The sequence below is a fragment of the Atractosteus spatula genome, chromosome 2 (genome assembly GCF_055471065.1).
Source record: "Atractosteus spatula isolate fAtrSpa1 chromosome 2, fAtrSpa1.hap1, whole genome shotgun sequence".
In the NCBI taxonomy this organism is placed as follows: domain Eukaryota; kingdom Metazoa; phylum Chordata; class Actinopteri; order Semionotiformes; family Lepisosteidae; genus Atractosteus; species Atractosteus spatula.
Genome location: NC_142707.1, coordinates 77,219,202 through 77,246,472, shown reverse-complemented (window position 1 = coordinate 77,246,472; position 27,271 = coordinate 77,219,202). Strand labels below are relative to the sequence as shown.

At 38.5% G+C, this 27,271-nt stretch overlaps 1 protein-coding gene across 4 annotated transcripts in view; it reads right to left on the bottom strand.

Moving 5' to 3' along the window:
• fam184ab (family with sequence similarity 184 member Ab) overlaps positions 1-27,271 on the bottom strand; it is a 145,635-nt gene that overhangs the window by 33,078 nt on the left and 85,286 nt on the right. For 2 of the 4 annotated variants that reach the window (XM_088929724.1, XM_088929742.1), the window contains exons 8-13: positions 25,634-25,755; positions 21,905-22,055; positions 20,678-20,719; positions 18,980-19,192; positions 10,738-10,891; positions 9,944-10,071 (exon numbers count right to left, since the gene is read on the bottom strand). In XM_088929724.1, the coding sequence (XP_088785850.1) occupies positions 9,944-10,071; positions 10,738-10,891; positions 18,980-19,192; positions 20,678-20,719; positions 21,905-22,055; positions 25,634-25,755 (810 nt within the window). The remainder of the gene's footprint in view (positions 1-9,943; positions 10,072-10,737; positions 10,892-18,979; positions 19,193-20,677; positions 20,720-21,904; positions 22,056-25,633; positions 25,756-27,271) is intronic. The other 2 variants (XM_088929733.1, XM_088929751.1) reach the window with 1 other exon arrangement.

Here is a 27,271-nt window from a genome sequence, read left to right as displayed (position 1 = left end):
TGTTCAGACTAAAGGCTTAATTGATTTACAAGTCAACTGTTTCATAATTCTTTGAATCCATGAAAAGTTATGAGCAAGACATTGATTTGGGACTGGGGCAAATTGCAGATGAGAGTGAGACTGAAACTAGTGCTGCCAGTCCAGTTCACATGCTTGAAGTTCATTCATTCATGATAACAGGTGAACTGTGACACAAAAGTCAAGTTTCATAAGTGTTTCCTGCTGGATAACCATACAAGAAAGGGAATGCTTTGTTGCTCATCTGAAACACCCCTCAACCTTCCTTCAAGCAAGCCAGAGGCAAAGCCACAGACTTCAATATGTACACATCAGGTTTTGCTCTCTTTTAATTTCTCTATAAAATTGCTTTTTGGGGAAAAAAACCCAAGCCATTCTCACCTTCTGAGATTTTAAAAGAAACTGTATTCAGTATTTTTCTCCTGCACTGAAGAATTATTCCCAGACCTTCACTGCTCCCTCACTGCGCCCTCACTGCACCTTCACTGCTCCCTCACTGCTCCCTCACTGCACCCTCACTGCTCCCCCACTGCATCTTCACTGCACCCTCACTGCCCCTTCGCTGCTCCCCCACTGTACCTTCACTGCACTTTCACTGCTCCCCCACTGCGCCTTCACTGCGCCCTCACTGCTCCCTCACTGCGCCCTCACTGCTCCCTCACTGCTCCCCCACTGCATCTTCACTGCACCTTCACTGCGCCTTCACTGCTTCCTCACTGCGCTTTCACTGCACCCTCGCTGCTCCCTCGCTGCGCCTTCACTACTCCCCCACTACTCCCCCACTGCACCTTCACTGCGCCTTCACTGCGCCCTCACTGCACCTTCACTGCTCCCCCACTGCACCTTCACTACACCCTCACTGCTCCCTCGCTGCACCTTCACTGCTCCCTCACTGCACCTTCATTGCTCCCCCACTGTTCCCTCACTGCTCCCTCACTGCACCTTAACTGCTCCCTCGCTGCACCCTCGCTGCACCCTCACTGCTCCCTCACTGTTCCCTCACTGCACCCTCACTGCACCCTCACTGCACCTTTCCTCTCTCCACATGTTCCCATGCTGGTTCATGAAACAAGAAAGAGAGAGACTGTGAGTCAGTCCACAATTATCTGTCATCTACAAAAAAACGCAGAAATTCTTCTGAATTTGAAGAAGGGTGATTATTATTTATAATAAAAAAGCAGAAAAACACAAATAAACATACTGTAAGTGCATACACCTGTCCCATGAAACATCACAAGAACATCACAATAATAAAATAAAAGCATAACTTTTCGGGTATATAATTTCACTGTAGCAGGTACTGTATATTCAGTGTCCTTACCACTTGAATAAAAGATAAGGTTTTGTTTAAGAGTTTGAGGTGCTAGATTTACGGCAATCACTGCTTTAGGAGAAAGATTTCAGATCTCAGTGCAGGGTCTTATTAAACAAAGTGTGTCTCTACTAGATACACACTATTAGCTACACAGAACACACTTTTGCTGTATTTATCATCTGCAGTTTTTCTACCTGATTTTTTCTGTAAATCTTGCTTTCAGAATCAAACCTAACCAGCATACTGAGGGTAATTTTACTAGTGTTTTCAATCTGTACTGCAGGAAAGCATCGCAGCTCCAAGGCTCCAGTCCCTGATTTCTAATTAAGTTTTACACTGAATCTGTGTTACTACCCTCAGGAAAAATACTCTTTGCTTTGAGATGAGGACCAAAACCTGATTTGAAAATTTCCCAGCCATGAGTTTTAATTTCATCATAAGCTGTGTAAAACAATTCCTGACAGAGATGGAGTTCTGGAAACATCATATGTAAGGTGTTCTGGTCTTTGTAGCTTGGCACATCTTGCACTTACAGACAGTCTGTAAATTATTGCTCTGTCAATATACCATCTGCTGTGCCTTCCATCTACCTGTCCTCTTCATCAGCAATTTACACTTATGTGTGAAAGGCAAAACTCAATTCTAAATATTTTATGATAATGAATGTTCTTGTATGAATAATCCCTTAACAGCCAAATACATTCAAATGAAATTCACCTCCCTAGCAATTTTTTTATTTTCTTACCTGTTTACATTGGCAATGGTTTTAATATACTGCAATAAATATGGAAATTGTCTGTGTGTGCACTGATGTTATTATGGTACAGGCTGCTGGAAAGGAATATTTGAACTACTTTCGACTAACAAACCTTAGCCATACCCTTTGAAGAAGAATTTAAAAAAGACTGAATGGTTTGCTTAGACCTCATAACCATGTGGTCTCAGCATTAAACTATCAAAGTCCCTTCCCTTGTAATCAGACCTTATTTCATACTTTGATTTTATGAGGTAATGTGCTTATGGGTTGATTCATCAAACCAAGATAGTTCTTTCCTTTTCTATTGGTAGATTTAAATTTATATTAAATAAATTTTACATTTATATTAAATACATTGAAGTATTTGACATTTAAATTTAGTGCCCTTTTATAAAAGGAAAGCCTTCACTTTTCTTTTAATTCATTCTAAATGTATATTTGCCTGTATTATTATATTTGCCTTATATTTCCTATTCTTCTGTAGTGACCTGATGAATACTGTACACACTTAGGATATTTTCCTTTCTTTCAGAAAATGATCTAGAAGATATCAGCTATGTTTGTTGACTCAATAGTGATAATGAGGACCAGTGGAAATGTTTGGAACTGTTTGGGAAAACATATTCAACTGCAATTAAGCGGATCAAGATGTTATAATATGATAAGCAAAAGAATATTTAAGCCGTTGCTACACGAAAAGTGTGTAAATGCAAAGCTCAATTACAAGAACAAAGAAGTTCTGATGCCAGAATTAACCGTATTTCTGCATAACACGGCAATGAAAGATTGAACTGATCCCTACAAAAACTACCGGTTTACCATAGGAAATAAATTGTGACTTTTAGGGAAAATGACTTCATCCCCATAGGATGCAGACATTCAGAAGTTCTTAAAGTTGTCTATTAGAATTAAAAATAAGCAAGTGATTTATAACAGTTTTTGAACAGGTTTTAAATGCCAGAAGTGAAAAACGTTTGAATTTGCTGAAATATTCCATTGAAAAAAGCAGTCAAAACTCAATGGATTAAACATCTTTCAAAAAGGACATTTGAGATGGAGGCACAAAAAGAGATAAAACCGTGTACTCACTGTGTTTCAGTAACAAAGGTAAAAACAACACATTTATGAGACAAGTAGGTAAAACTTACAAATATCTAAAAAGTTAATCACACTGCAAATGTTGAACTGATGTTTGTCAGAATGAGGGCATTATAATATCCGTATCTGCTGATGGTGGCCTTAACTAGATACAATTCTTCAAACACCAGGCAGAACAAGCTAATCTCATAGCTCATTAAACAATAGAAAGGCATACATCTCTCAGGGGAAAATACTGATCAAAACAAATTCTCTGTTAGAAACTATAAGCACTCAGGCTCTTTAAAACTTTGGAGGAGCTCTCACAAAGCTGTTGCAACACTTTTTGTGTCCTACTTCAGAAGTGCACTTTCTTTGTATTTCACATACAAAATCCTGAAAAGATTAAAACAAAATAAACAAAACTTGAAAGAACATACTCAAGCCAAAGAAAATATAAAAGTACTCCAGAAAGCTGTTTATTTGGGATAAAAAGCATGGAAATTTGGAGCCTAGGGTACAAAGCAGAGTTACATTTCAGCATCTTGGACAGAAAACCAGTCCATCAGAGGAGTGTTTAGAGACACCTGTTAACCTAGACAGCCTTTGAAAGGAGGGAGGGAACCAAATAACACCTAAGCTCATTTTCAAACTCCTACATGATCCTTCTCAATTATTTACTGGCTCCAAAAACAGAGCCCCTCTCTGATACCCTCCTCAAAACTGACATGTTCAAAACTCACAGAGAAACCAGAACTACAGTTTCTTAGCTGGCTGGATGATTCCTTCCTTACAGTCACATAACAGAGGTCCTGCTGTCTTCTCGGACAGCAGATGTGAACTGACTCCAGATGCTTCTGCTTCATGATTTAGAAACTGTCCCAAATGGTTAGATGATTGAGGACAGCAGGTCATTCCCCACAGTTTTCTATGGAATGTGGATCGACAAGAAGTGCCTACTGCACTCTTACAGTTTCATAATCAAGGGTTCTATAGCCATTTGGAGAGAACCCATCTCCCTGGAGAAGACACCTCAACCAGAAACCGGAACTCAGGAACTGAACAAGGGAATTGAACTGACAACTCAGGAGTTCTGAGGAAGCAGTCACCAAAGGTATTCACATCCAACAAACTATAAGAAAGTCATAATTTACATTAAAATAATTTATTTATGTACAAATATCGAGTTTAAGGTGGCTGAGCTTTCTAAAGGAATAGTCTTCTTGAAGACTCACTGTCTCTGATGAAAGGATGAGAGGAATGGCTGATCTGGAACTACTGTCTGGGGTCCACAAGCTAAAAGCGGTGGCTCTGTGTCTAAAGGCCTGTGCCTGTGGCTGGAAGGTTGCCGGTTTGTATCCTGTAGCCGGAAGAGGAATCCTATTCTGCTGGGCCCCTGAGCAAGGTCCTTAACCCCAGCTGCTTGAGGGGTGCCATATAAATGGCTGACCCTGCGCTCTGACCCCCAACTTCTCTCCCTGTCTGTGTGTGTGTCTCATGGAGAGCAAGCTGGGGTAAGCCAAAAGACAAATTCAAGAAATTGTACATGGCCAAGAAAGTGATCTTATGTTCCTGCCAGGGGGAGCGTCTTCCAGGATAAAAATGCCCCTATCCACTGTGTAAGTGTGGTCACACAAGGGTTTGATGATCAGGGCACTGATGATATCTGATGATAAAATTATCATAAACACCTAAATGTGTTTAGCCATGGCCTTTTCAGTCACCATACCAGTCAAGTATACTAGTCAAGTTTGCAGATGGTACCAAAATAGAAGATTAAATATTGCTACTGCACTAAGTCCAGAGAAGAGCAACCAGATACTGAATTTTTGTATTCCTGAACAGAGACAATTTTGAATGGACCTGTTACAAATATTCAAAATCCTCAAAGGCCCTGACAACTTCAACACAAATCACAAGACACAAGTGGAAACTCTAAGGAAATTTCATTCACAACTGAGAACTGGAGCACTTCTTTACTCAAACAGGACTGTGGAACAAGATACCAGCTATTGTGTTGGAGCTGATAGCCTGGTTTCTTTTCAGAAACGGCTGGATGAGACTCCTGCGTAATTTAGTTACTAACTACTGTTGTAACAGAAAGAATAAGGTTCTGGATCCCGAGATGAAGTTAAACAGCTGAGTTTATTGCATGCAAGGAACAATAAAGCCGAAGTCTTGTTTCCCGCAAGAAACAACAAAACCGAAGTATTGTTCGATGTGCCGGTACAAACTTTTAGGTTATATAGTCCTTCCTTGCTGCTTCGGAGTTATGGTAAAGAGGGGGGTCATGGTATTTGGCCAGTTAAGAGACCCTGGCCAAATGGTCAGTTTAAGATTACGCCCCCAGGGGGTTCCTAGCTCGCATCTGGACTCCTTATCAGTTAACCCCCTTTCCTGCCATAAACCCCTGTTGCTTAGAAGTCTAATTTTCAGGCAGAACTGACTTAAGTTAACCCTTTTCACATCTTGTGCATTACTTCACTACCAAGTGGGCTAGATGGGCCCAATGGCCTCTCGTTTGCAACCTGTGTAAGAAAGACACGGATCTTAGAGGGGAACCGTATTAAATATTACACAGGAGGATCCATGGGTTACTATGGGAAACTGTGCAGGAAATTAAATTAGAAATATTTTAGTTGCTGCTGTATGTTTACAAAATGAAATGCGATTAGGCTATAAACCTGTATATATTATATTTCCATTAAATATAGTAGTCTTCCATGTAAGAATGGAAAACTCTGTGTTAGAAACTAGACCACTGTCATTTAAGAAACAATACTACTCTTCCCTAGAGACAGATTCCTAAGAACTAATAAACATCTTGTTCCATCTTGATATACATGCAGACTGTGACTATGAGTTTGGATTATTCTGATTTATCTTTGAAACTTAAAAAATAAACTTCTCACTACCAAAAAGCAAGGAACATCTTGTTTTCAATAAATATTAATAAAATGGTAAATCATATGGTTTAGTTAAAAAAATTACAAGAATAAGAATGGGGTTATATTTTCTTTGCTATATGATAAAAAAAACTCTCACAATGAGGGTTTGAATAAAAAAAACATGAAAAGGAAAGACAATTCTACATTCTCCACTGGATCAAACGTTTTTCAGATCCTCTGGAAGAAGAGAGCGTGACAAGGGGTGCCGACAGTACGGTCTCCCAGCCCAGTCGCTGCTCTGCTCTGGTGTTCTCTGTGAAGCCTGAGCCTTCTGCTGGTATGGCATGAATAGTCTGAGCAGTGAATTAAAACTGAAGTTGCTTTCAAGGCTCTCGCATTGTCTGTAACTGTCACAGTAGAAAAAAAGAAGTGGTACTCAAGAAAATGCCTGTATATATGATAGACTTTTTAATTCATTATCTAAATGAAATAACTTTGCATTTATTTTCTCACTCCTTTCCCAGATACAGACACACAAACCTTTTCTGTAAAAAATACACATTTGTTACACCCAGTAATACATATTGTTACAAATAGGGGTTATGAAAATAATAGATATCAAAATCAGGCCTAGTGGTTTCACCAATAATTAAATTAAACAGTGTTACCCTCTAAACTGTAAAGATTTTCCTAAGAATATACCCGAGTGGTTGATATAATCAGAGGCACCTGAGAGTAATACTTCAGGCATAAAGGTTTAAACAATTATTTATTAATAATGACAGTTCACACACTAAACAACACCCAACATACAACATAAAACATACAAGTTACATACACTACTTACAAACTTACAGACATGGTATCCTGAAGGCCTATGCCCTGACCAACTTCAAAACCCCAGACAGCTACCAAGTATCCAAATGTTATTTAACACCTAGAGAGGACAACAGAAGGGATACAACTGCCTTCTGAAGCAACAGAATGTGACCTACAGTTACATCTCTCTCTATAAATCTGGATGTTACAAACTGAATGGGAACCTATCTCCCTATTTTTAAAATGCATCCACTAACCGAGAGAGGCCTTTTAAACTGAGGGATTCTCTGTACAGGAAACTAGAGTTTCCAAAAACAATGCCGAGCTCTCTTAACAAGGTTCAAAAACTTGACTAGAATCTGTGTTTTACAGACAATCTGGACGAGGACCTTCTCTCCTCTTCGCTCCTTTCTCTCTCTGCCCCTTCGTTTCCCTTCTCTGTCTTTGTCATTTCTTTCTCCTCTCTCTGTCTCTTTTTCCCTCTCTGTCTTTTTTGTGTCCTACTTTTTATGCCGTGTTCATGGACTGTTGATGAAACTTAATCATTTACCCAGAAATGAATTTGCCAAGGTGAACCATGGGACTCCTTTGATTGATGTGTCTCATGCCCACCACAACTAAATAAACACCTTAGTGTCTTTTTTTTAAACTCCCAGAGAACCACAAATGTTGACACAAGCCAGGTGTTAATTATTGTCAGTATATTCTCAAGTTATTTCAATAGCTGCTCCCACTAATCATATCAATAACATTAATACTAATAGAATGAAAATAAAATTGAGATTTTGTTAACTTTTCATTCATTAAGATACCATAGTTGAGCAATGAAATACTGCCTCAGAGAGACCCTTTCATCTCTGGCTCATTGATGATATTTGTGTGTGGGTTTGAGTTTTGTTTGGAAAGAACAATAACATTTCTTACAGTATTACAGAAGTAAATTAACTGCAAAGATTATATGACAACATATCTATACATCTTAAATATTGCAACTCTTACTGTTGCCAAAATAATACCAAAGTAAAACATGGATATAAGATTGTGAAGATCCTGGTGTTATGTGCTCATAGTGCATGAAATGAGAAATGTCACTGTAAAAGGTAACTATGGGTGTTTCTAAGGATGAGTTGGTAGAAATTAATAAGACTTTCATGTGTATGTCAGAAGATGTTTGGAAAATTGCTGAGCAGGAAACAAAAATGAGGAAACAGCTTGAAGTGCAACTACCAAAAAAATACAATAAAAAGAAGGACAGAGTAATGTTGGCTGCTAAGAACTGAATGGAGAAGATTGAGAAATACATTACACCATCAACAGAGTGAAACTATTGAACAGGTAGCCCTAACCAGACAACTACACCTGAACACTGTCTAAGGAGTAGGATGGATCTAAAGCACAGGAAAGCAAACTGAATACACTCCAGAAGAGTTTTTTTTTTAGAAAAGGGGATAAAAATTAAGAGGAACTAAATTTTGACATGTACGATCTGCCCTAAAAGGTCAAGAAAGCAAAGCCAGCCATGAATAATAATAGTGTCAAGTTGCAAGATTAAGATTCATTCAAGAAAACAAAGGAACCTCAAATCTCTGAGGTGTATATCAGCAAGCATAAGTAAGATAAATGCTCACGTTACCAAATATACAATAACTTTCTCAAAAGCTTTTTTGAGGCTTGTTAAGCCTTCGGAAATATGTTAAGATGAATGTGAATCTTAAAGAGGCAAACACATATGCTACTAAAGCTTATGTAGAGTTAAAAAAGTTCCTGTGTTGAATTAAAACATAAATACTGAACTAGTGAGATATATTGCTGTATTAATATTGGGCAAATATCCCTATTTTAGCACTATACTCAGTGTGATACGTATATAGAAAAAATGAAAGCTATTGTATTAAGTGTTCATGGTATAAATTGTGGATTGACAGACTATGTTCTAACCAATAATAGAATTAAGAAATTAAAGCAAAAGTATCTACTGATAAAGTCTACAGATACTTTAGTAATTATCAGGGACTGAATTTTCTGATTCAATGATATTCATGATGATGAATTTACACATATAGATATTATATAGTATTCACGAAAACTCTGACAAGTTAAAAGTCCAAAACTAATCATGCAGAGTATAATTCAGGTGATTTTCAGTGTAATTCCCCTGAAGGTTTTACTGTGGAAATAAGCTTTAACAAGGGTAAGCATACTGCTGTCAGTTGAATATATAGAACATCAGGTTTTCATACTGATATACTGTACTGTATCCTAAATGCATTAGGAAAGCAGTCAAAACTGTTATTTTTGGCTTATAGTCAAGCACAGCAAATGTTTCTATACTTGTTAGTCGGTGGTTCACTGTGTTGCAAGAGGACACTTATACAGTAAATGTATACATTTTCTTTTCATTTATAAATGTTTTATGGTTACTTTAGAAATTATGTACTGCTTATGTACTGATATTGTATTTTCTATCTAGTGTATGAAATGAAAGAATAATCCGGCAATCTATCTTGAGATACTGTAAATCCTGGGAGACTACAGATTCTTTCAGGGTTCTTTGGCTGTACTGTTTGAAGTTATCCTGAAATCGGTCACTTGTTCGTATTCCAGGGACTTGAATTCAACCGAAAAGATGATTGTTTTAAACTAGATGATATATTTTTTTGAATCTAAGGCATTGATACACATTCTAGAAGTGGTAATTCTACATGTGATATTTCACTGGCCAAACCAAACACTATATCTTTAACAAAAGCATAATTCGTCACTGAAATAGCAGCTTCCAATTAATAAAGCTTAAAGTGTCTAATTAAATGTACAACAGTGTTCACAATGTTCTTAAACCTACACAAGGAATTCACAAAATCAACACAAACAAATTTGTCAAGCCAAAAAAAATCAAACAATATAAAATCAAAGTGTTTTGTCCCACACGTAAGTGTATTGAGTCCAGGAAATCTGAGCTTTAGACAGAACAAACTACAGTACCTAACCATTGTTACAGTACATTGACACAAAGTTACCAGGATTTGATTCTTGTTGAGCCAGTGCAAACAATTAAAGATAGCAGCTCACCTGCTGTCTGCTCTGCTCCAACGCATTCTCCAGTTCCAGTTTTACAGCTGCTGTCTCCTGCTGGTGGCTCTGTCGAAGGTGCTCGATTGCAGACGCATGAATGTGGTTCAGCTCTGAGCGCAAGGAGGCTGGAAAAAAATGCAGAATAAAGAGGTTAATAAAAATATTTAATCTTGCAAAAACAAAAAGTAGGTAATGTATAGTCATGCACTGATGTGTTATCAAAAGTGTACTTCTTATTAGGCATAGAAAGCAACCAATTTAGAATTTTTTTTAAATAAACGAGAGATAATTTCTGAATTCACTGTCGTCCATGGGTTTACTCCTATAATTACATGTGATGATTTAAATAATTGGTTTAATTTCTTGAAGTAGAAATAGTGTACTGGTAAAGTCTTAAACATACTACCAGTGACCCCAACAACACTGTAAAAATCGAAATTTTTCTGCTGTATTTCATGTTTTATAGAAACATCTGTGATACTGCTCAAATCCCCAGTTTCAAATATTTTCCTAATATTAGGCATTATATTACACATAATATTTCCTAATATTAGACATCAGGCTCAACAGAGTTAAATCTAAAGTTTCAAACTTGAGTCATTTTAAAAAATATTTAGCATGGCCTTAGGAAACTTTCTTAATAAGTAGAGCACCAAGTTATTTTCTCTTTGAATTCTCAGACCAAGAGAAAAGAAATGACTTTTGTTGAAAACACTCCACATAAAAATGCCCTTAAACATAATGCAAAAGGTTAAATGGTGAAAAACAGTAGGGCTGCAAGCTCTCTTTACCAAGCATCGCCTTTCCTTCATCTTCCAGCTCGAAGCGAAGTGTTTGCAGCTCCTGCTCCGACTGCTGTTTGAGGGTCTCAATGCTCTGTCTGTGGGCCTCTTTCAGGCACTGCAGCTCTTCATAGTGCTGTTGCCTCAGTCGATCCTCCAGCTCCTTCAAGACAGATGACAGGATGCTTCAGTGCTGACAGACTATCAGCTTCAGTAAGAAACAAGCAAATTGCCACAGCAGCACATTTAGGAGCTATAAGAATACATAAAAGCTGAAGCTTCAAATTAAAATAAATCGTGATCAATAAGTACTTTAACATATCAGTAGCCCATTTGTGTTCTGAGAAAGCTTGAGCTGACAGACTGCATAACCATGAATAATGTATCAATACCATTTACAAATCAATATACTGTAGCAAAGCATTCTATAGATCAAATTATGTTCTGTATACGTAAAAGTCAAACCTAGTAAACCAAATGTAAAAAAATAATTAATTTATATAGGTATCTATAACTGATGAAATGGCACAGTAATGTTGTGGTTAGCAGTGGGTCCTTGGTTTGATTTTGGCATGGGGTGTCTTTATATGAAAGCTCTTTGAAAAGCTCTTTAAAGAGTGCCATAAGATCATTAATGATCAACGAGTATTCACATAAGTATCTCATCTGACGGACTGCACCTCCTAATGCACACTGTAGCAGCACTGGTTTGGTTCTTAAGGTCCACAAGGAAAAGTGTCATCTGCTGGTCCACTACACCCCTCACAGCAGCAAAATAGTTTTCCTTAGACGTCTCCCATCCCAGCACCGACCAGACCCAACTTTGCTTGGTCTCTGTGTTCTGATGAGATTGGTCTACAAGGTGGTAATACTGCTCTTGTTTTTTCCAACAGTCCACAACGTGCCGTTCAGATTAATTAGTGTCTCTAAATTGCTTCCCATACAGTTTGTGTGCTGGAGCGAGTATGTGTGTGTTTGCCCTGCAATGGACTGGCCAGCCCGTTATGCTCTGTACCTGCTACAGCTCATTGTCCACGTCTGAGTATAAAAGGGATACTGAAAATGGATGGAACCGATCTAATAAAGCTGACAAATGGAAACATTTCAAATTATTTTGAGCATGTGGTGCGTTGATTCTCTTTGACACTTCCAAAATGAATACCCATGGATATCAGAAAGGGGAAGAAAACCCCCAGCACAGGTGTTCGAAACCCCACCTGCAAAGTGGTGAACATGAAAAATTGCTATCCTAATGTTCATATTGATTAAAAATATTAAATAGTAAACCATCTCAAAATGTCAAGCAGTATTTTGTGGGTATTATGACAGACAGTTGTGGGCTGCACTGTGCCTGTGCCAGAGCTGTAAAACTGTAAAAAAACACTTACTCCCATTACTCACACAACAGAACCTTCATTTAACAATACAGTTTCATTATCACATACTACTAATAAAATGCTATGCTGCCAGGACGTACTGTACCATTAAAATGAGAATGTCAGTGGCTGGATTTCAATTGGAATAAATTTACTTCTCGTTTCTCCCTTCAGTGGACCATATATTGTCTCTATCCAGAAATTAAAAGGTCATAACTTCACTCGTGACATGATTAAGGTCACGTGCTGCCTGAAGCACTGCACTGCAGAATAGAAATCAGAAAAGCCAATAACTGTTGCAATGATTTTACCAATGCTGACAGGCTGAAAGAATAGACATATTCACATTGATAAAACCTCCAAATTTTAAACTGTTGAGTTAGGTCCAATCTAAAAAATGCAGAAGATTGAGACAGTTTTTATTATCCCCAAGGGGCATTTTGATTGCTATAAGAATTTTATTTCTGCATAAAAGTGGAAAAACAGTGAGGGAAAAGAGTATAACAATCCAAAATGTCTAAGCCTTTTTCACAATATTTTATACTACCTATTAATATAACAGGTAAAGTATTCATTGGAAAGTCTGTATTTTAATACAGACAAAACAGATACATACAAAACAGCTTTTATATGGTCTGTCTGGAGTGCATCACAGTGCGTGAAAGTCAAAGCACCACCGTTCTTTAAGGTAAAGCCCTGTGTAACCCTGGGAACGGATGCACAGCTGGTTTTATTTGATCATGTCCCTGATTCAGAAAACATGGCAATTGTGCGTATTTTTAACTAACTTTAGCTAAACTAATTGTCAGCATTTATGCCATGTTGGAAAAATGGTATTCACCTGGCTAAAACAAATCTCGCATTTGTTTAGTAATATTTACAAATTGTTTAATAATGTTTGGCATCTTTTTGGGGATTAACTTAACCATGAGATAAGTTATTGATCTTTCATTGGATAAGAGAGAAGTCCCTTTTTGCCTTTACTTTACCTTTACAGTATTTGTGCTCAGAGGGTAAATTCTCCTTTTCAGTGTCTGGAAAGGGATGCAGGATAGATATCTGTAGCAGACTTTGTGTGATGTATATTTTTGTAAATAAATATTTGCCCTTTTAAAGTCTGAAGCTTGGTTTTCACTTTGCTTACACACTGGCTCGTGTATTTCCTGACAATGGAGAGTGTACAGTCTATCTTTTAGAAATTCTGCTTGCTTAGCAAGGTGGCTTCAGGACCTGATTAGATTTTGATTTAATTTTATATTTATCTTATAATCATAACCCCCTGTCTTAAAACCGTATTATAACAATTAATCCACCACAGATATATGGTTTTTCATTTGAAAATATTTATTTTTTTCCCTTGGAACTACAGCTCTGGGGTTTAAATGTCCCCTTGTTTGACAGGACAGTTTGTAAATTGAAGTTACACTGCTCACAGTCAATATTTGTTCACTAATTGGCTGTGAAGCAAATGTAACCATGAGAAGAAATTTCATTACAAGCTGATGTGATTGATAGTGATCACTAAACACAAATTAAAAACACTAATGGGTCAGTACATAATTAAATTGATTAGTGAAAAATCAATACAATTCCATGTGACATTATCACAAGGTGCTTAACACGTGTAGTTAAGAAAACACCATTGCGATGAAGAGATATACAACATTTAAACAGAAGTGACTTTGAGTGGGCAAAACATTAAAGCCTAGCAAATCTCTCTGGGGTTCAGGAATTTTAGACTGGGTTCCTAGCAACGGAGGAACCCACTGTGATTTCCTTCATTGTCCTGAGAAACGAGCAAAATGTGCTTTGATTTTTTCTTTCAAAGCAAGTTTTAAAGCAACGTTTCTTTCCTTCTTCAAGACAAAATGTATGGCATAAAATGTTATCTGAAAATAATAAGATATGATACAATACTACTTTATTGTTTCTATTCTCATAAATGTCTTCAATTGCAATCAGGCAACACGTACTCCAACAACACACTTCTTAGTCCAATCACATCTCATTAATTCGTGAAATTAATAGGTCTTATAAAGGAACCTGAGTACCAAAGGGAGTTATAAAAGAGAAGACTTCAAGTTCAAAGGTGGAAAAGCCCCAGGTACTGTACCATCGCTGCTGGCTGGTTCAACTTTGCTGTCTCCTCTCTAGTGACATAGTCCAGATTAGAAAAGGCAAAGCCACGATTTAACCCCACACTGCACAGGAGCCTATACTGGATTAGCCACAGATTGCACATTTTAATGTAAATTGTAATGCAGTTTTCAACTTTACTCGTTTCTTTCCCAGTGTAGACACTGTGTTGTAAATACAGTGAGTACTTGAGTTTAGCCAACTGTCTTCTAATAAAAACATTTAATTTATAATTCTTTGCCATTTTGGCATGTAGAAATTTAGCAACATCCACAAACCCATTAAAACTGCACAGAAACAACAAGGACAGTTCCCTCGACCCCCAGGTAATACTGACTGCTTTCAAACCCCCCCAAACCAAACCCTCCTGTCAGCTATTGCCCACCCTTTGGAGCATGAAGTCACGGACAGATTATAACATTGCCATCATTAGAACCATCACTGTCTGCACCACAGCACTATACAGTATGTGTTTGTACTTATTAAAGTATCACAGTGATCTGTAGGATTACTTCTCTTCCTGATTTATATCAGTGATCGGGATTTGGTACACAGTCACATCCACAATAATTGGCACCCTTGATAAGGATGAGCAAAAGGCTTTATAAAATAAACAACATAGACAATGAGCAACATTTTATGTTCTATATATTTTTGCATTCCAATGTAATTGCTCAGAAATCATGTTTTGTTAACAAGAACTGTATTAATTTTATTTCTCACAAAGAAGGGTGTCAAAATTATTGGCACTGTGTGAAGGAGCCACTCTGTTGGGACCACTTTCCACGAAACCTCTGGGGACATGAGCTGCAGGAAGACAGCTGGTCAGGTGACTGTTTAGCAAGCAGGAGGCACAGGCTGCCTGTGTCAGTCAGTGCCATCTGGAGAACAGAAGGCAGAGCCTCTGTGAGCCACTCACCAGAAAGAGAAAGACTGACAACTGTGAGTTTTGAACATTTGGAAGTTTTGACACTTATATAGCGCTCTTTTGGCTACTCCACTCAAATCACTTCACAGTAATGGGGATCCCCCCCACCAGTGTGCAGCCCCACCTGGATGATGCGGCGGCCGCCAGAGTGCACCAGTACGCTCCCCACACACCAGCTCTCAGTGGGGAGGAGAGCAGAGTGATGAAGCCAGTTCAGAGATGGGGATTATTAGGAGGCCATGATTAGTAAAGACCAATGGAAATTTGGCCAGGACACCAGGGTAACTACTACTCTACTCTTTTTGAGAAATGCCCTGAAATTTTTAGTGACCTCGGTTTTTACGTCTCATCCGAAGGACAGCACCTATTTTACAGTATGGTGTCCCCAGTCACTATACTGGGGCATTAGGACCCACACAGACCACAGGGTGAGCGCCCCCTGCTGGCCCCACTATCACCTCTTGCAGCAGCAGCCTTAGTTTTTCCCACGAGGTCTCCCATCCAGGTACTGGCCAGGCTCACACCTGCTGAGCTTCAGTGGGCTGCTGGTTGTGAGTTGCAGGGTGATATGACTGCTGGCATTTTGAGAAGAATCTTAGGAGACTAAGTGAGTTGTTGTTTTGAAGCCAATATGATGGTAACAAAAGGAATTTAGGCCTTTTGATCTTCCCACACTGCACATGTGACCGTCACGGTTCTGCGCGGGCTCATGCCCTCCGCCACCCGCTCTGTTCCACAACACCTGGGGCGCGAACCTGGGTCTCCGGCGTAACACAACAGGGAACCAGCCACATGAACTAAAGGAGACCTTCCCCAGCCCAGGCGGATGAGGTCCCTGCTACGCGCAGGGAGGGCGGTGACGTCACCGTATCCAAACTAGCTTCGCTACACACATAAAGAGCACTGGTGGTTTTTTTTTAACCTTATACAGTAGCTGTGTAGATATGTCTGTCGGCCTGGATGCACCTATTTTTAAAGATTCCATTATGACATGCCTATCAGATTGTCACAACACCTTACAGATTCTCATAAATAAAATCCAACAAAATTAAATCTGTATTAACATTCTACTTTTTATGTTCATCTCAGTCTTAAGGAAATGTATTTTGTTCTTCCTTGGCTTCCTGTTTCACTGGGGTATAAACTGTATGAAATGAGATAACAAGCATGTAAAATCCCTCTGCCATCCATCACCACGGGGGAAGGTAAAGGACTCGCCTTTGAAAGTCAGAAGAGACACATTGCTGTTGACCTCCAGAAATCAGGCATTGCGAACAAAAATAAACTAAGCACACCACTAACTGCTATTAGGGCATTACTTAAGAAATGTAAAACCCCTGGAACAGTGGTACACCTGTCTGGTGGAGATTTGAAACGTATCTTGCTCCCAAGCATCCAAGCACAGTGAGGAAGAAGGCTCAGGAGGCAAAGATAATGCAAGGGCCACAGCTGGAGAATTACAGAACTTGGTGGATTCTTGGGGTCAACACGTCTCCAGATCTGCAATCAGACATCACCTCCATGCTAATGGGCAATTTGGAAGGGCTGCCAGAAAACAAAAACTTTTACTGAGACCAACAGCACTGGCACTTGGACTGGAACAGGCTGCTATGGTCACATGTGACGTAAACAGGGCTCTCTGGTCAGGCACACCAGCAGTAGGTGTGGTATCAAAATCACAAAGTTTGCAAAGAAGCCGGAAGAGATGGAAACAACCCACAACATGGGGAGGCTCCAAGATTAAGAGTGGAATTGAACCCAGGACCCTGGAGCTACAAGATAGCAGCTTTGACCTCCATGCCACCACACAGCCCATTTGTCACCATTGTAATCCCTCCTCTTAAGGGCACTCCGGCTCTTACACATTTTAGTTGATTATGTGCACCTGCCTCCAATCCTGTCCCTCCTTATCTAAGCCGGGCGCTCTCGCTTCTCTCAACTCTGCCTGGAAGACGGACACCTGGAGGCCCGCCTACCACCGAGTCTCCCTACGTCTGCGGCTTGAGGGCATAGGCCTCCAATCAGTGTCCTGACCCAGCTGAGTCCGGGGCTCAGAACGCCTGGCCTCATCATCCCGTTTTTATTCCCCGTCCCTGTACCAGATCCCATTCTGTCTTGTTTGTGTCACGGATGGATCTAATGGATTTGGACCTTGGACTTCCCCCTGGACTCCCTTGGACTTTTTTGCCATGGCCACGCCCCCCTGTCAACCTGCCCTGATCGTCGTCGTTTCCTCCCCGTGTCTGTTTCACTCCCTTCCGGATTCTGTTTCTTAAGTCTAATGGTCTGTGCATTAATAATGCATTCCTGACTGTGTTTTCCCTGTAGCCCTTTTCCACTCACTTCCGGATTATACCGTCTGCATAAGGTCCAGTACTACGCATCGTAACACCATTGAAATAAAAGAACTGCAGAACTGCAGAAATTAAGAGGGCGGGGATAAATAATACAGCAAAGGTATATTCTTCTAGGAAAAACTTTCCATCATGAAATAAGTAATACAAAATTAAGCTTTGATAAGGCTTGCAGGATATTAATATTAACAACCTGGGTAAAACGACTGCTGGAAATCTGGAATTTTAATATTGCTCTGTTTTACCTGGTATTAATGATATTCTTCAATAAGTATAACATCAGTAGGCCAAGCATTTTGTTTCATTTATGTATCAGAGTACATGAGAATAAATATTTTCTTTTCCTTAAACCTTCCAGACAACGTACAGTACATAAGAATATGTAATTTTATTTTCCAAAAAGCCCTCCAGTCAAAGTACAAAAGAATCAACCATTTTCTATAAGTCCTCCAACTTATCTCTGCTTATTCTTTGCCTTCTTCATCAGTTACATTGCCAACTGCTGCTGTCAACCCTATATTCTTTAACTGTTTCTTCACCAACCCCAGCTCTGTATCTAGGTACTACAGCCCAGTCATTTACTTAATATATTTCAGAAGAAATGCACTCAGTATAATTCATTTTTAATCATTAGCTTCGCAGTAAGTTTTGGTCTAATTATGGGCCTGCAATCCATCCATCCATATTGAGTACTCTTGCTTTAAAGAATAAAATATTTAAACTGGGCAGAGAGAAGTTATTGCACATTCCTGAACATTACGAAGCATTATATTAATAAGGCAAAACCTCAAATTTCTCTGTGTTTTTATGATTTCTTAAATGACATGCTAAGATGCTACAATGATAGAACAGGAAATATAAATCCACAAAATGATGTATCCAGAGCCAGTATCGTGTGAGAATCATTTCAGTGTTATGTAAATAAGAATTAGCCCAGCCATAGAGCGAATATATCTTACTGTGCAGAAGGGACTCATTTTATCCAGCCATTATTAGAAAGCCACTTGCCACTCTAAGGGCTGTGGCAACCCGGAGCTCATTCAGGAAGCATTTGGCAGGACAACAACCTGGATGGTCATCCAGCACAGACACACATGCATGCAGTCAGACAAAGGAGAAATTTTAGAGAGTTAACTTAGGCAGCATGTTTTTAAAAGGAGGGAGGGAACCAGGATACCCTGAGAAAACGCCCATGGACACTAAATTAAAAATGTGACACTGCTTGTGTGATGTTTGAGCACTCAGTTTCAAATCAGTCTATGTCTGGATTTGTGTCGTCGCACATAAGTTGTTGTAAATCAATCTGCAAGACCACCCACTCACTTAAAAAGGCAAGGCCTCAAAATCTAGGATCTGCAATGATGGATCCGAGACGGACCCCCATGAGAAAAGACTTCAGTGCTTAGCTGTGGTAATCAGTGAGAGTGAAGCAGTGCCCCGGCGATTGAGATCAGCACCTTCAAGCCCCGCTGTCTGGCCTCCTCCAGGCTGTGCATGGCGATGCAGTGGGCCTCCTGCAGGGACTGCTCCCTGTGCTGGTGCACTGCCGCCATCTCCTGCAGCTGCTGGTGGAGGTGCTCGCGCTCCTGGTTGAACTGCGCCTGCAGCTGCTGGAGGGAGCTCTGCGACTGAGAGAGCTGCATTTCCAGGCTTTGCTTTAGCAAGGAGATCTGGGGAGCGTGGACGAGAAACACATATCACAACACTCCTAAAAGACCTGCAGCTGCTTTTAGAAAGAAGCATCTGAAGTGTATCAACATGGGAACTATCTCTGTGCACATTTTAAAATAACTTTTTATTTGTGCATTTTAAGTTCCAGGATATCTGCTTAAATCAAACCAGATTAGAAAAATATGTGTGGGTCAACCACCCCCAAAACAAATCAGTTTATTATCTTTATTACATTTGAACCCTTTCTACTCTTTAATATGAGATCTTTAAAAATAAACTTGAAAATAGATGCATATTAACATAAAATGGTGTCAAAAACCTGTCTGTCACCAGCAATTATTACAATGCCATACCCACAGTGCATTGTGCAGTAGTTACCTGCATAATTTCTGCCTTTTTTTGTAATTTATTAAAAAACATTTTAAGTTACATTAAAGGGGGAACAATACACACCCACCATTGCAGCATTCACATTATGTGTGTGCCATAAAACAGATTAAAAAACTTTTCTTGTGCTGTACAATTTATAACCAGTACATTTCTCTATAAACATTACTGCTCTATGTAAAGACGTTAATTTGGGTTTATGTAGTTTATGTAAGTAGGTACTGTAGCTGTGTCAGCATGTGTAAGCTGCAAAGGAACAAGTAAAGGTTTATTCCATGCTGAAAAGAGAAGACAGGAAACACAACATTTCAGGTGGGGAGCCTTCTTCGGGTGTGAGCTCATACAGTTGAACTGTTGTGTTTCCTTTCTTCTTTTTTCAATTTATGTTGATTATTAAAATAGCCTGCAGCTGTGACTGATATCCCACTAAAAAGTTAACACTTAATTGACATTCTACTTAAAAATTTACAGCACATTATATCATATATTATCACACATTTAAAGCATATTATTACCTTTTAACAATAAAATTGATTATCTTTAAATATATCATTGAAATGATAACATTCTACAATAGAAGATAAATTCTACAGCTTCATGAAGCAAATACTGACTCATTAGAATGGAAGTATAAACAGATATATTCACATTTTAATCCAACGTGCAGTAAGAGTTAATTCAGTGCATATAAACGGAAATAAACATAATGGCCTTTCTAAAATAGTTAGTTTTCATGCACATTGCTTGATAACTTGATGATGTTAGTTTCATGTCAGCGGTTATTTTAAAGATGAAGAAAGTCTTCCCTTTGCATATTAGTAGCTAAAAGCCATACACAAATGAGCACATTCAGTCAAGAAGGATCAGAACCACTGAAGTAGATTCGTCTAACCCAAGAAGAGCAGGCACTCCAGAAGCTTGAATGGACCACCTTTGAAAATAAAAAACAACCCTGCTCTCTTCACTGAAACCAGCATCGTATTGTGCAAGCCAGAGCAGGTAGAAATGAAAAGGATCTTGCAATGCCAACATGCAGATCACACAGAAAAATTGAACAATATAGCAAAGCAGCAAGTGTGTGAGTGAACCTCACTTACATTACTGATTGATTTATGTAAAGCTTCACCAAGAGATTGCCGCTATGAGGAAAAAAAATCACAGGAATAAAGGGACATGTTCAGAAACCAACTGAGCAAAATAAAAAGGAAGGGACGATACAATACAAACATCTGATGTGACAAATTGGTAGTTTCAAAAGGAGTGCAGTAAAAATGACAACGTAAGGGCAGACATTTGCTTAGTCTACAGCTAAACTGTACTCAAAACAGAGAACAAAAAAATGGGAGGTTTGTTGGGATGGATTACTCTACAAAGCAAAACAAAATAAACTAAAACCACATAATCTTTTATTTTCTAATGGTTACTTAATAGATATACTTAGGTAGGCTGGGTTGAAGATATTGCCTCCCCCTACAAAAAACACAATGGATGAAAATCAAACTTCCACAATGTATCCCCATCCAGCTGAACCCTCTAAACCCTGGTCCACATTGTGGAGCCTGGAGGCCTCCGGTCACGTACAGTACTGTGATGACAGGACTGGGTGTAACTACAGCTCCTCGGGTGCAGCTGAGACATGACTGACATGTTTGACATGCGTTGCTGTTTTATGGACTTTGTTGCTTCCTATGAATCACCATTAATTTTTGTTCTGGTTTATGTCTTTTCTCCATAGGATTGCGATCTGGCTGTGATTGTCAGAGAGCCTAGCCTAGCCCAGACCGAGACTCTGCACTGAGACTCTGGGATCCCAATAAAGTGGGCTATTGGGAGCACTTCCTGCATTCTTGGAAGATTAAACTATTAAGGTAAAGACTGTGGCAACCCTGGACCCTATCAGAAAGGCATAGCACCCAAGGTGAGACTATTCTCTGGATCCCCTGCAGCAAGTCACCTCTTCCCTTTCTGAACAAAGACTATTTAACCGCACAGCACACACAGATGCTGGAATATGAGTGCAATTATGATCCAGATGTGTTTAAAAATAGAAATATATTGCCCAACTGATGAATCTGTCTTGACCACAGTTCGGTCACTGAAAGTTATTAGTTATTTATTTCAGTTTTTTATACAAAACCTCTAGTTTTAAAAACAGTCAAACAATAATTATTCAAACCAGATGGCTAAAATTATTTTAAAATCTAGATGTCTTTATGTCGAACAATGGAGACCCCCTCCACTAATGTGCTTGCTTCATGACTGTGATTTTGCTCCTGACTGAGGGTCTGCAATCTTGTGCAAAGACTTGGTTTGACTTGGGCTACCTGGTCAAGCAGGTCTTCCACCTTCTTCTGCCAGCTCTCCTTGGCAGCGTTCATCTCCTGATCTTTGTGCAAGGTCAGCTGAGCCAGAGCCGACTTCTTATCCTCCTCATGCTCCTCTCTCAGCTCCTCTCGCAGTTTCTTACACTCCTGCCTGAAACAGGACTCACAATGTTCAAAATGTTCCAGCCGCATTAATCTCCAGTGTTCATGACACACCCATGACAAACAATGCTTTTTAAGAACAAGCAATTGCAAACAGAGATGGTGACATAACTGAGATATTTTAATACTGTCTTTAAACCCTTAAACTAGAATTTTACTTCATTATCCCCAAGGGGCTCTTTGTTTTACAGTATAAAGAAAACCCACAAACAAAACACAAATACACACACAAATGAATCGGTTGGTTTGTCAGCATTGTAGCCACAAGTATAAATAGGAACTTGACCTTATTTGTTTTTAAATGAGGAAATCTGTATTGGCATTCTGAAGGGAGTAATTGGAAGTCATTAAACAGAGGGTGGTAAGAGTCCTCTAAAATGGAATATGCTTTTCGCAAAACATGTAACTGCTAGACAGGGGGTGGGGCCAGAAGCCCAGATTAATGACTTTCTGACATACAACTAACTAGTTCATCGCTACTCCCAAACCAGCAAATTAAGGGAAATGTTAAAGCAAATTCAATAAAAGACTAATAAAACATGATCAACAATGAATTATCAACCTTTAAATGTTTAAGCTTCCTTAAGAAGATTGTGTTGACCTTTTTTTTAAAATTGTTTAGATTTATATTAAATATTTGTAACATAATGTAAACATTAACTGTATCCGTCAGTTTGTCAAGATCAGAACATGAATGCATAAACACGTCCCAGTTGTAGCTACCACCTGTTATAAGTTCTTAACATATACAGTGAGAAGTATCAATGGCAAATTGGCATAGTTTATCAAAGAATATTGATATTATATTTAATAAATTCTCAAATAACTTTATTTCAGATACAGAGTGCTTAAAGTGGAACCATTAACATTGCAACTAGTGTACGCTATGATGTACTGACTGGTTAAGCTTACTTGATCCTAGGCCGCTGTGACAGGCCCTTGACAAACCTGATCAGTCCTGACACTGATAGTTATGCCGTTACTAAGACCCATTTTTGCATCATCAGGGGGGCTCATAACATTTATCTTTCTTTAAGCATTGTTTGATCATTACAGCAAATGTAACTGAAAGAAGTACAAGCTGTTTTACAAAAATATATATATACTATATAAAATGTACATAATCTACGTAGTAGAGCACTACACTGTGGTCTTGTGATTTTACACACCACAGTTGTTTGATATACACTTCATTTTCAGTGAACCAGGTGATGGTTAAGCATGAATCTGTAAATAATTCTGATCCAGATGTGGTTCTTTTATGATGTTATGGATTTCAGCAGATCCTTAAAACTGAATGACATGTTCTATTAGTGGAGAAAGGCATATTCAGTATATGATTATAAGTCAGCTATTTTTACATAATTCTAAAGTTGTTATTTTTACTTCATTTTGAAATACATTCATTTTGAAACTTCAAACAAGTAAAAATACTAAAAATGTCTTACAACTTTGGACACAAATACAAGTTTACAAGAGCCAATCATTTTGCAAATATTTGAAACGATCACTTATAATGATACTATTTCTCATTAGACAGTCAATTCGATAGAAGAAAATATTCCAGAAAAGCATTTTATTGTAAATGAGTTTCTCAAGGTGCCTTGAGAATGTCCAACACTTAGAGAGTAACACCTAAGTGGCCATGAAATGCCAACCTAATCACTATCAGCTGGAGGAAGACTTTGGCTTGTAATCCAGGCCTGAAATGTGTTCATTCTTTTTTTAATTCACACTTACTTCCACCCTATTTTAAAGGAGCACATAAACTAATTTTATATTTTAATTTGACTACTTTAAAGCTAAAGCTTTACATGCATTCTAAGATCTTGTAGCAATTAATATTTAATATGCAGCACGGCATTAAAAGCATTTTACAATTCTTAATGCTCAGTGGAATAATGCACATCTTCACTCCAGTTATGTGAAAGTAAATAATTTTCTTGCCATGCTTATCTAATAAACACACATCTACTAGTACTCCACTTCTGCATCTGAAACTGTTCATTAGAAGCACAAACAAATTTAGACAAGAAAGCTGTCAGAGCTTCATAAACATCCATTTGTGGGACTATAGCACTTTACTTCAATTAGTGTATCTCCTTTTATTGTATTCTTTAAGATTTCTTATTATGATTTCAAAAGGATTTCTCTAGATCGAGCATTCAGCAGCATTATTTTGTGATAGCTGATTAAAGTTTCTAGCTCTTTTGTCAGTGCTGCTGGAGGTTCTTTGTCAACATTGCTGAGAAATGAAAACAGTTTTATCTTTACTGACAACTTAATAATGTGCCTTCGCCTCTAAAACTTTAAAACATACCCACAAGTAAAAACATCAAAGTCATTTTTAGGGGAAGTATGAACTACATACTGTCTATAAGCCTTTAAGAATATTGCCATTCCAGCTGTCACGTCTTGCCTTCTGAAATTCTGCTATTGGTTGACTCAAGTGCTGTTTGTCTAAGTGATTATCATGTGTTTGTCTCCAACTGTAAATGGCAAAATACGCGTTGACTCTAATAGGATCACTAACACATATCTTCCAGCACTTCAGGTTAAACAAAATATCATTGGTGTAGCTAATTATCTGCAATAAGAAGCATTCACCACACATTAACCATTATCCAGAAGAGATAAATGAAAGCTCAAACCAACTGTTTTCATTTGAGAATGATTCATACTTTAGAAAAAAGACTTGCAAAAACATTTTCCAGTCTTTTGACATGAGCTTATTTGTTTGTAATCCACTAAGAAGTGACAGGTTTAATTATTTCTCCAATTCAAATATGGACAAAAATGCATGCTTCCAAAGAATATATATTTCAACATATTTCTTCTCAATTAATTTTTGAATCATCTTAAAATTGCTAAAAATAACAGAATCTAATTATAATACTGTTCAAAAGGCCCATTTTAATATATCACTTTAATATAAAAATGTCTCAGTGATTTATTACTATGCAGTACAGGAGAACAGAACAGTTTTCTTACATTTTCTATTGTGCCTGTGAGCTAAATTCTTAAAGTAATGTTTAGTTTCTAGAACAATTTTAATAGTAAAGACAAAAACAGTTTATAAACTATTTAAATTTACTCCATATATAACCCACACCAAAAACCATACTAGCCTGGTTCTAAAATATAATAATAATATACATAAAAGATTTATGTTTCTGTGTTATAACAGTGTTTATTTTAGTCCAGCATTTGCTTAAGGAGTTAAGATGTTAAAAGGTTTAGGAATTACAAATTGGTCCTAAACTTGGAATTAACAAACATCAACAGGCTATATAATTGCTAATCAGCCAGTGATATTTGTATCACCAACCAACTGGGATAAAAACCACCTGCACCCAACGATCACACACTTACACATACTGTAGTAGGAAAAGATGGGCTCCTAGTGTTGCAGCACAGATAGAAGAGATGGATTCAAGCGGAGAGTGACTTTGAGAAACACCCATGGGGAGTAATGTATGTACTGTAAGTAATTTCGAACGTTGCAACGCATCAGCGGACTGCTCTACGAGAGCTTTGGAAGTAATCTGTCATGACAAGAAGAGATACCTTAGGGTTTCTGTCCACTTCAGCTCCAGCTCCAGAGCAACTTTGTCCATTTTAAGCTTTTCTTCCTCTTTAATTGAAATCAGCTTTGCGTCATGCTGCTGTTTCTGTTTTTCCATCTCTCCCTGTGGAAAGGCAGGAGTTACAATGAAGTCTGCACAGGATTAAATCACAAAAACGTAGGAATAACTCAGGTAAAAATGTTTTAGATAGCACTAACCGTATATATTAATTCTTATACATATGTACATACTGAAAAGAAAATTGTACTTTAAATTCATGTGAGCTTTATGCTATAATAAATTTATATAGCCAAATACAGTATTTTAATTTGCAAATATTAATTAAATATCAGTATTTAATCACAGCTATTAATTTACAATAAATATAAGGTATTTAATCACAGATATGTTCTTGTTTAAAAGGGCTGCCATTACAATGACATCAAAGCAAACTAGATTAATCACCAATGTACCCTGGTGTAATAAGACAAAATATAAAAAAAAAAATCAGCTAGATGCAGTATTTGGGAGCTAAGCAGTGAAATACACCTGTACCTGTACCTGTAAATTAAAATATTTTTCTATTATTAATATTAATAATTATTTTTTCAATAAGGCAGGTGTGGGCTTGTGTGCGTGCCTGTGTTGGACTGGTGTCCTGTCCAGGGCGTACCCTGTCCTGCGCCCGTTGCTTGCTGGGATCGGGTTAGGGATAGGCTCTGGCTCCCTCACCACCCTGAATTTGATTAAGCGGTTGGACACTGGATGAATTGATATTATATTATATTGCAGGACTTTAGTGTGATGTAGTGAGCTCTTGGCTTCCTGTTAAGAAAAACTGCAGAATGGGACACAGCTGGTATGAATGAGTAGTGGGCACTCTGAGGGTGGGAGATTCCATGTGAGGGAAAGGATTTGTCTGAATAGGCTCTGTGTGGAATTAGCCACTGCTCTGGGCTAAGAGGCTTATATGATGGGAAGATATGGATTTCACTCTGTATTTCGGCAACAGCCTAGAAGAACAGGGAATGTGAGCCAATCCAGAGGGAAGTTTTTACTAGTCATGCTCCAAATAATAATAATTGCTTACACTTATATAGCGCTTTTCTGGACACTCCACTCAAAGCGCTTTTACAGGTAATGGGGACTCCCCTCCACCACCACCAATGTGCAGCATCCACCTGGATGATGCGACGACAGCCATAGTGCAACAGGACACTCACCACACATCAGCTATCAGTGGGGAGGAGAGCAGAGTAATGTAGCCAATTCATAGAGGGGGGTTATTAGGAGGCCATGATTAGTAAGGGCCAATGGGAAATTTTGGCCAGGATGCTGGTGTTACACCCCTACTCTTTTCGAGAAACGCCCTGGGATTTTTAATGACCACAGAGAGTCAGGACCTCGGTTTTACGTGAGCCAGACCACCTTCCAGATTATTTAGAATCACCTTTGTATGGCTCCAGTCTGTGCTGCCCTGATTCCTCACCCCCTTCTCCTTTACAGAACGATGCCTTTGGATCAGAACTGTCCCTGGACGCTGGGGGATGGGAGTGCCCTATTACCTCTTCTAGTAAAAATCTCCTACCTAACACTACAGTGCTATAGAATAGGAGTGCTTAGCAATCAAATGAGTGAC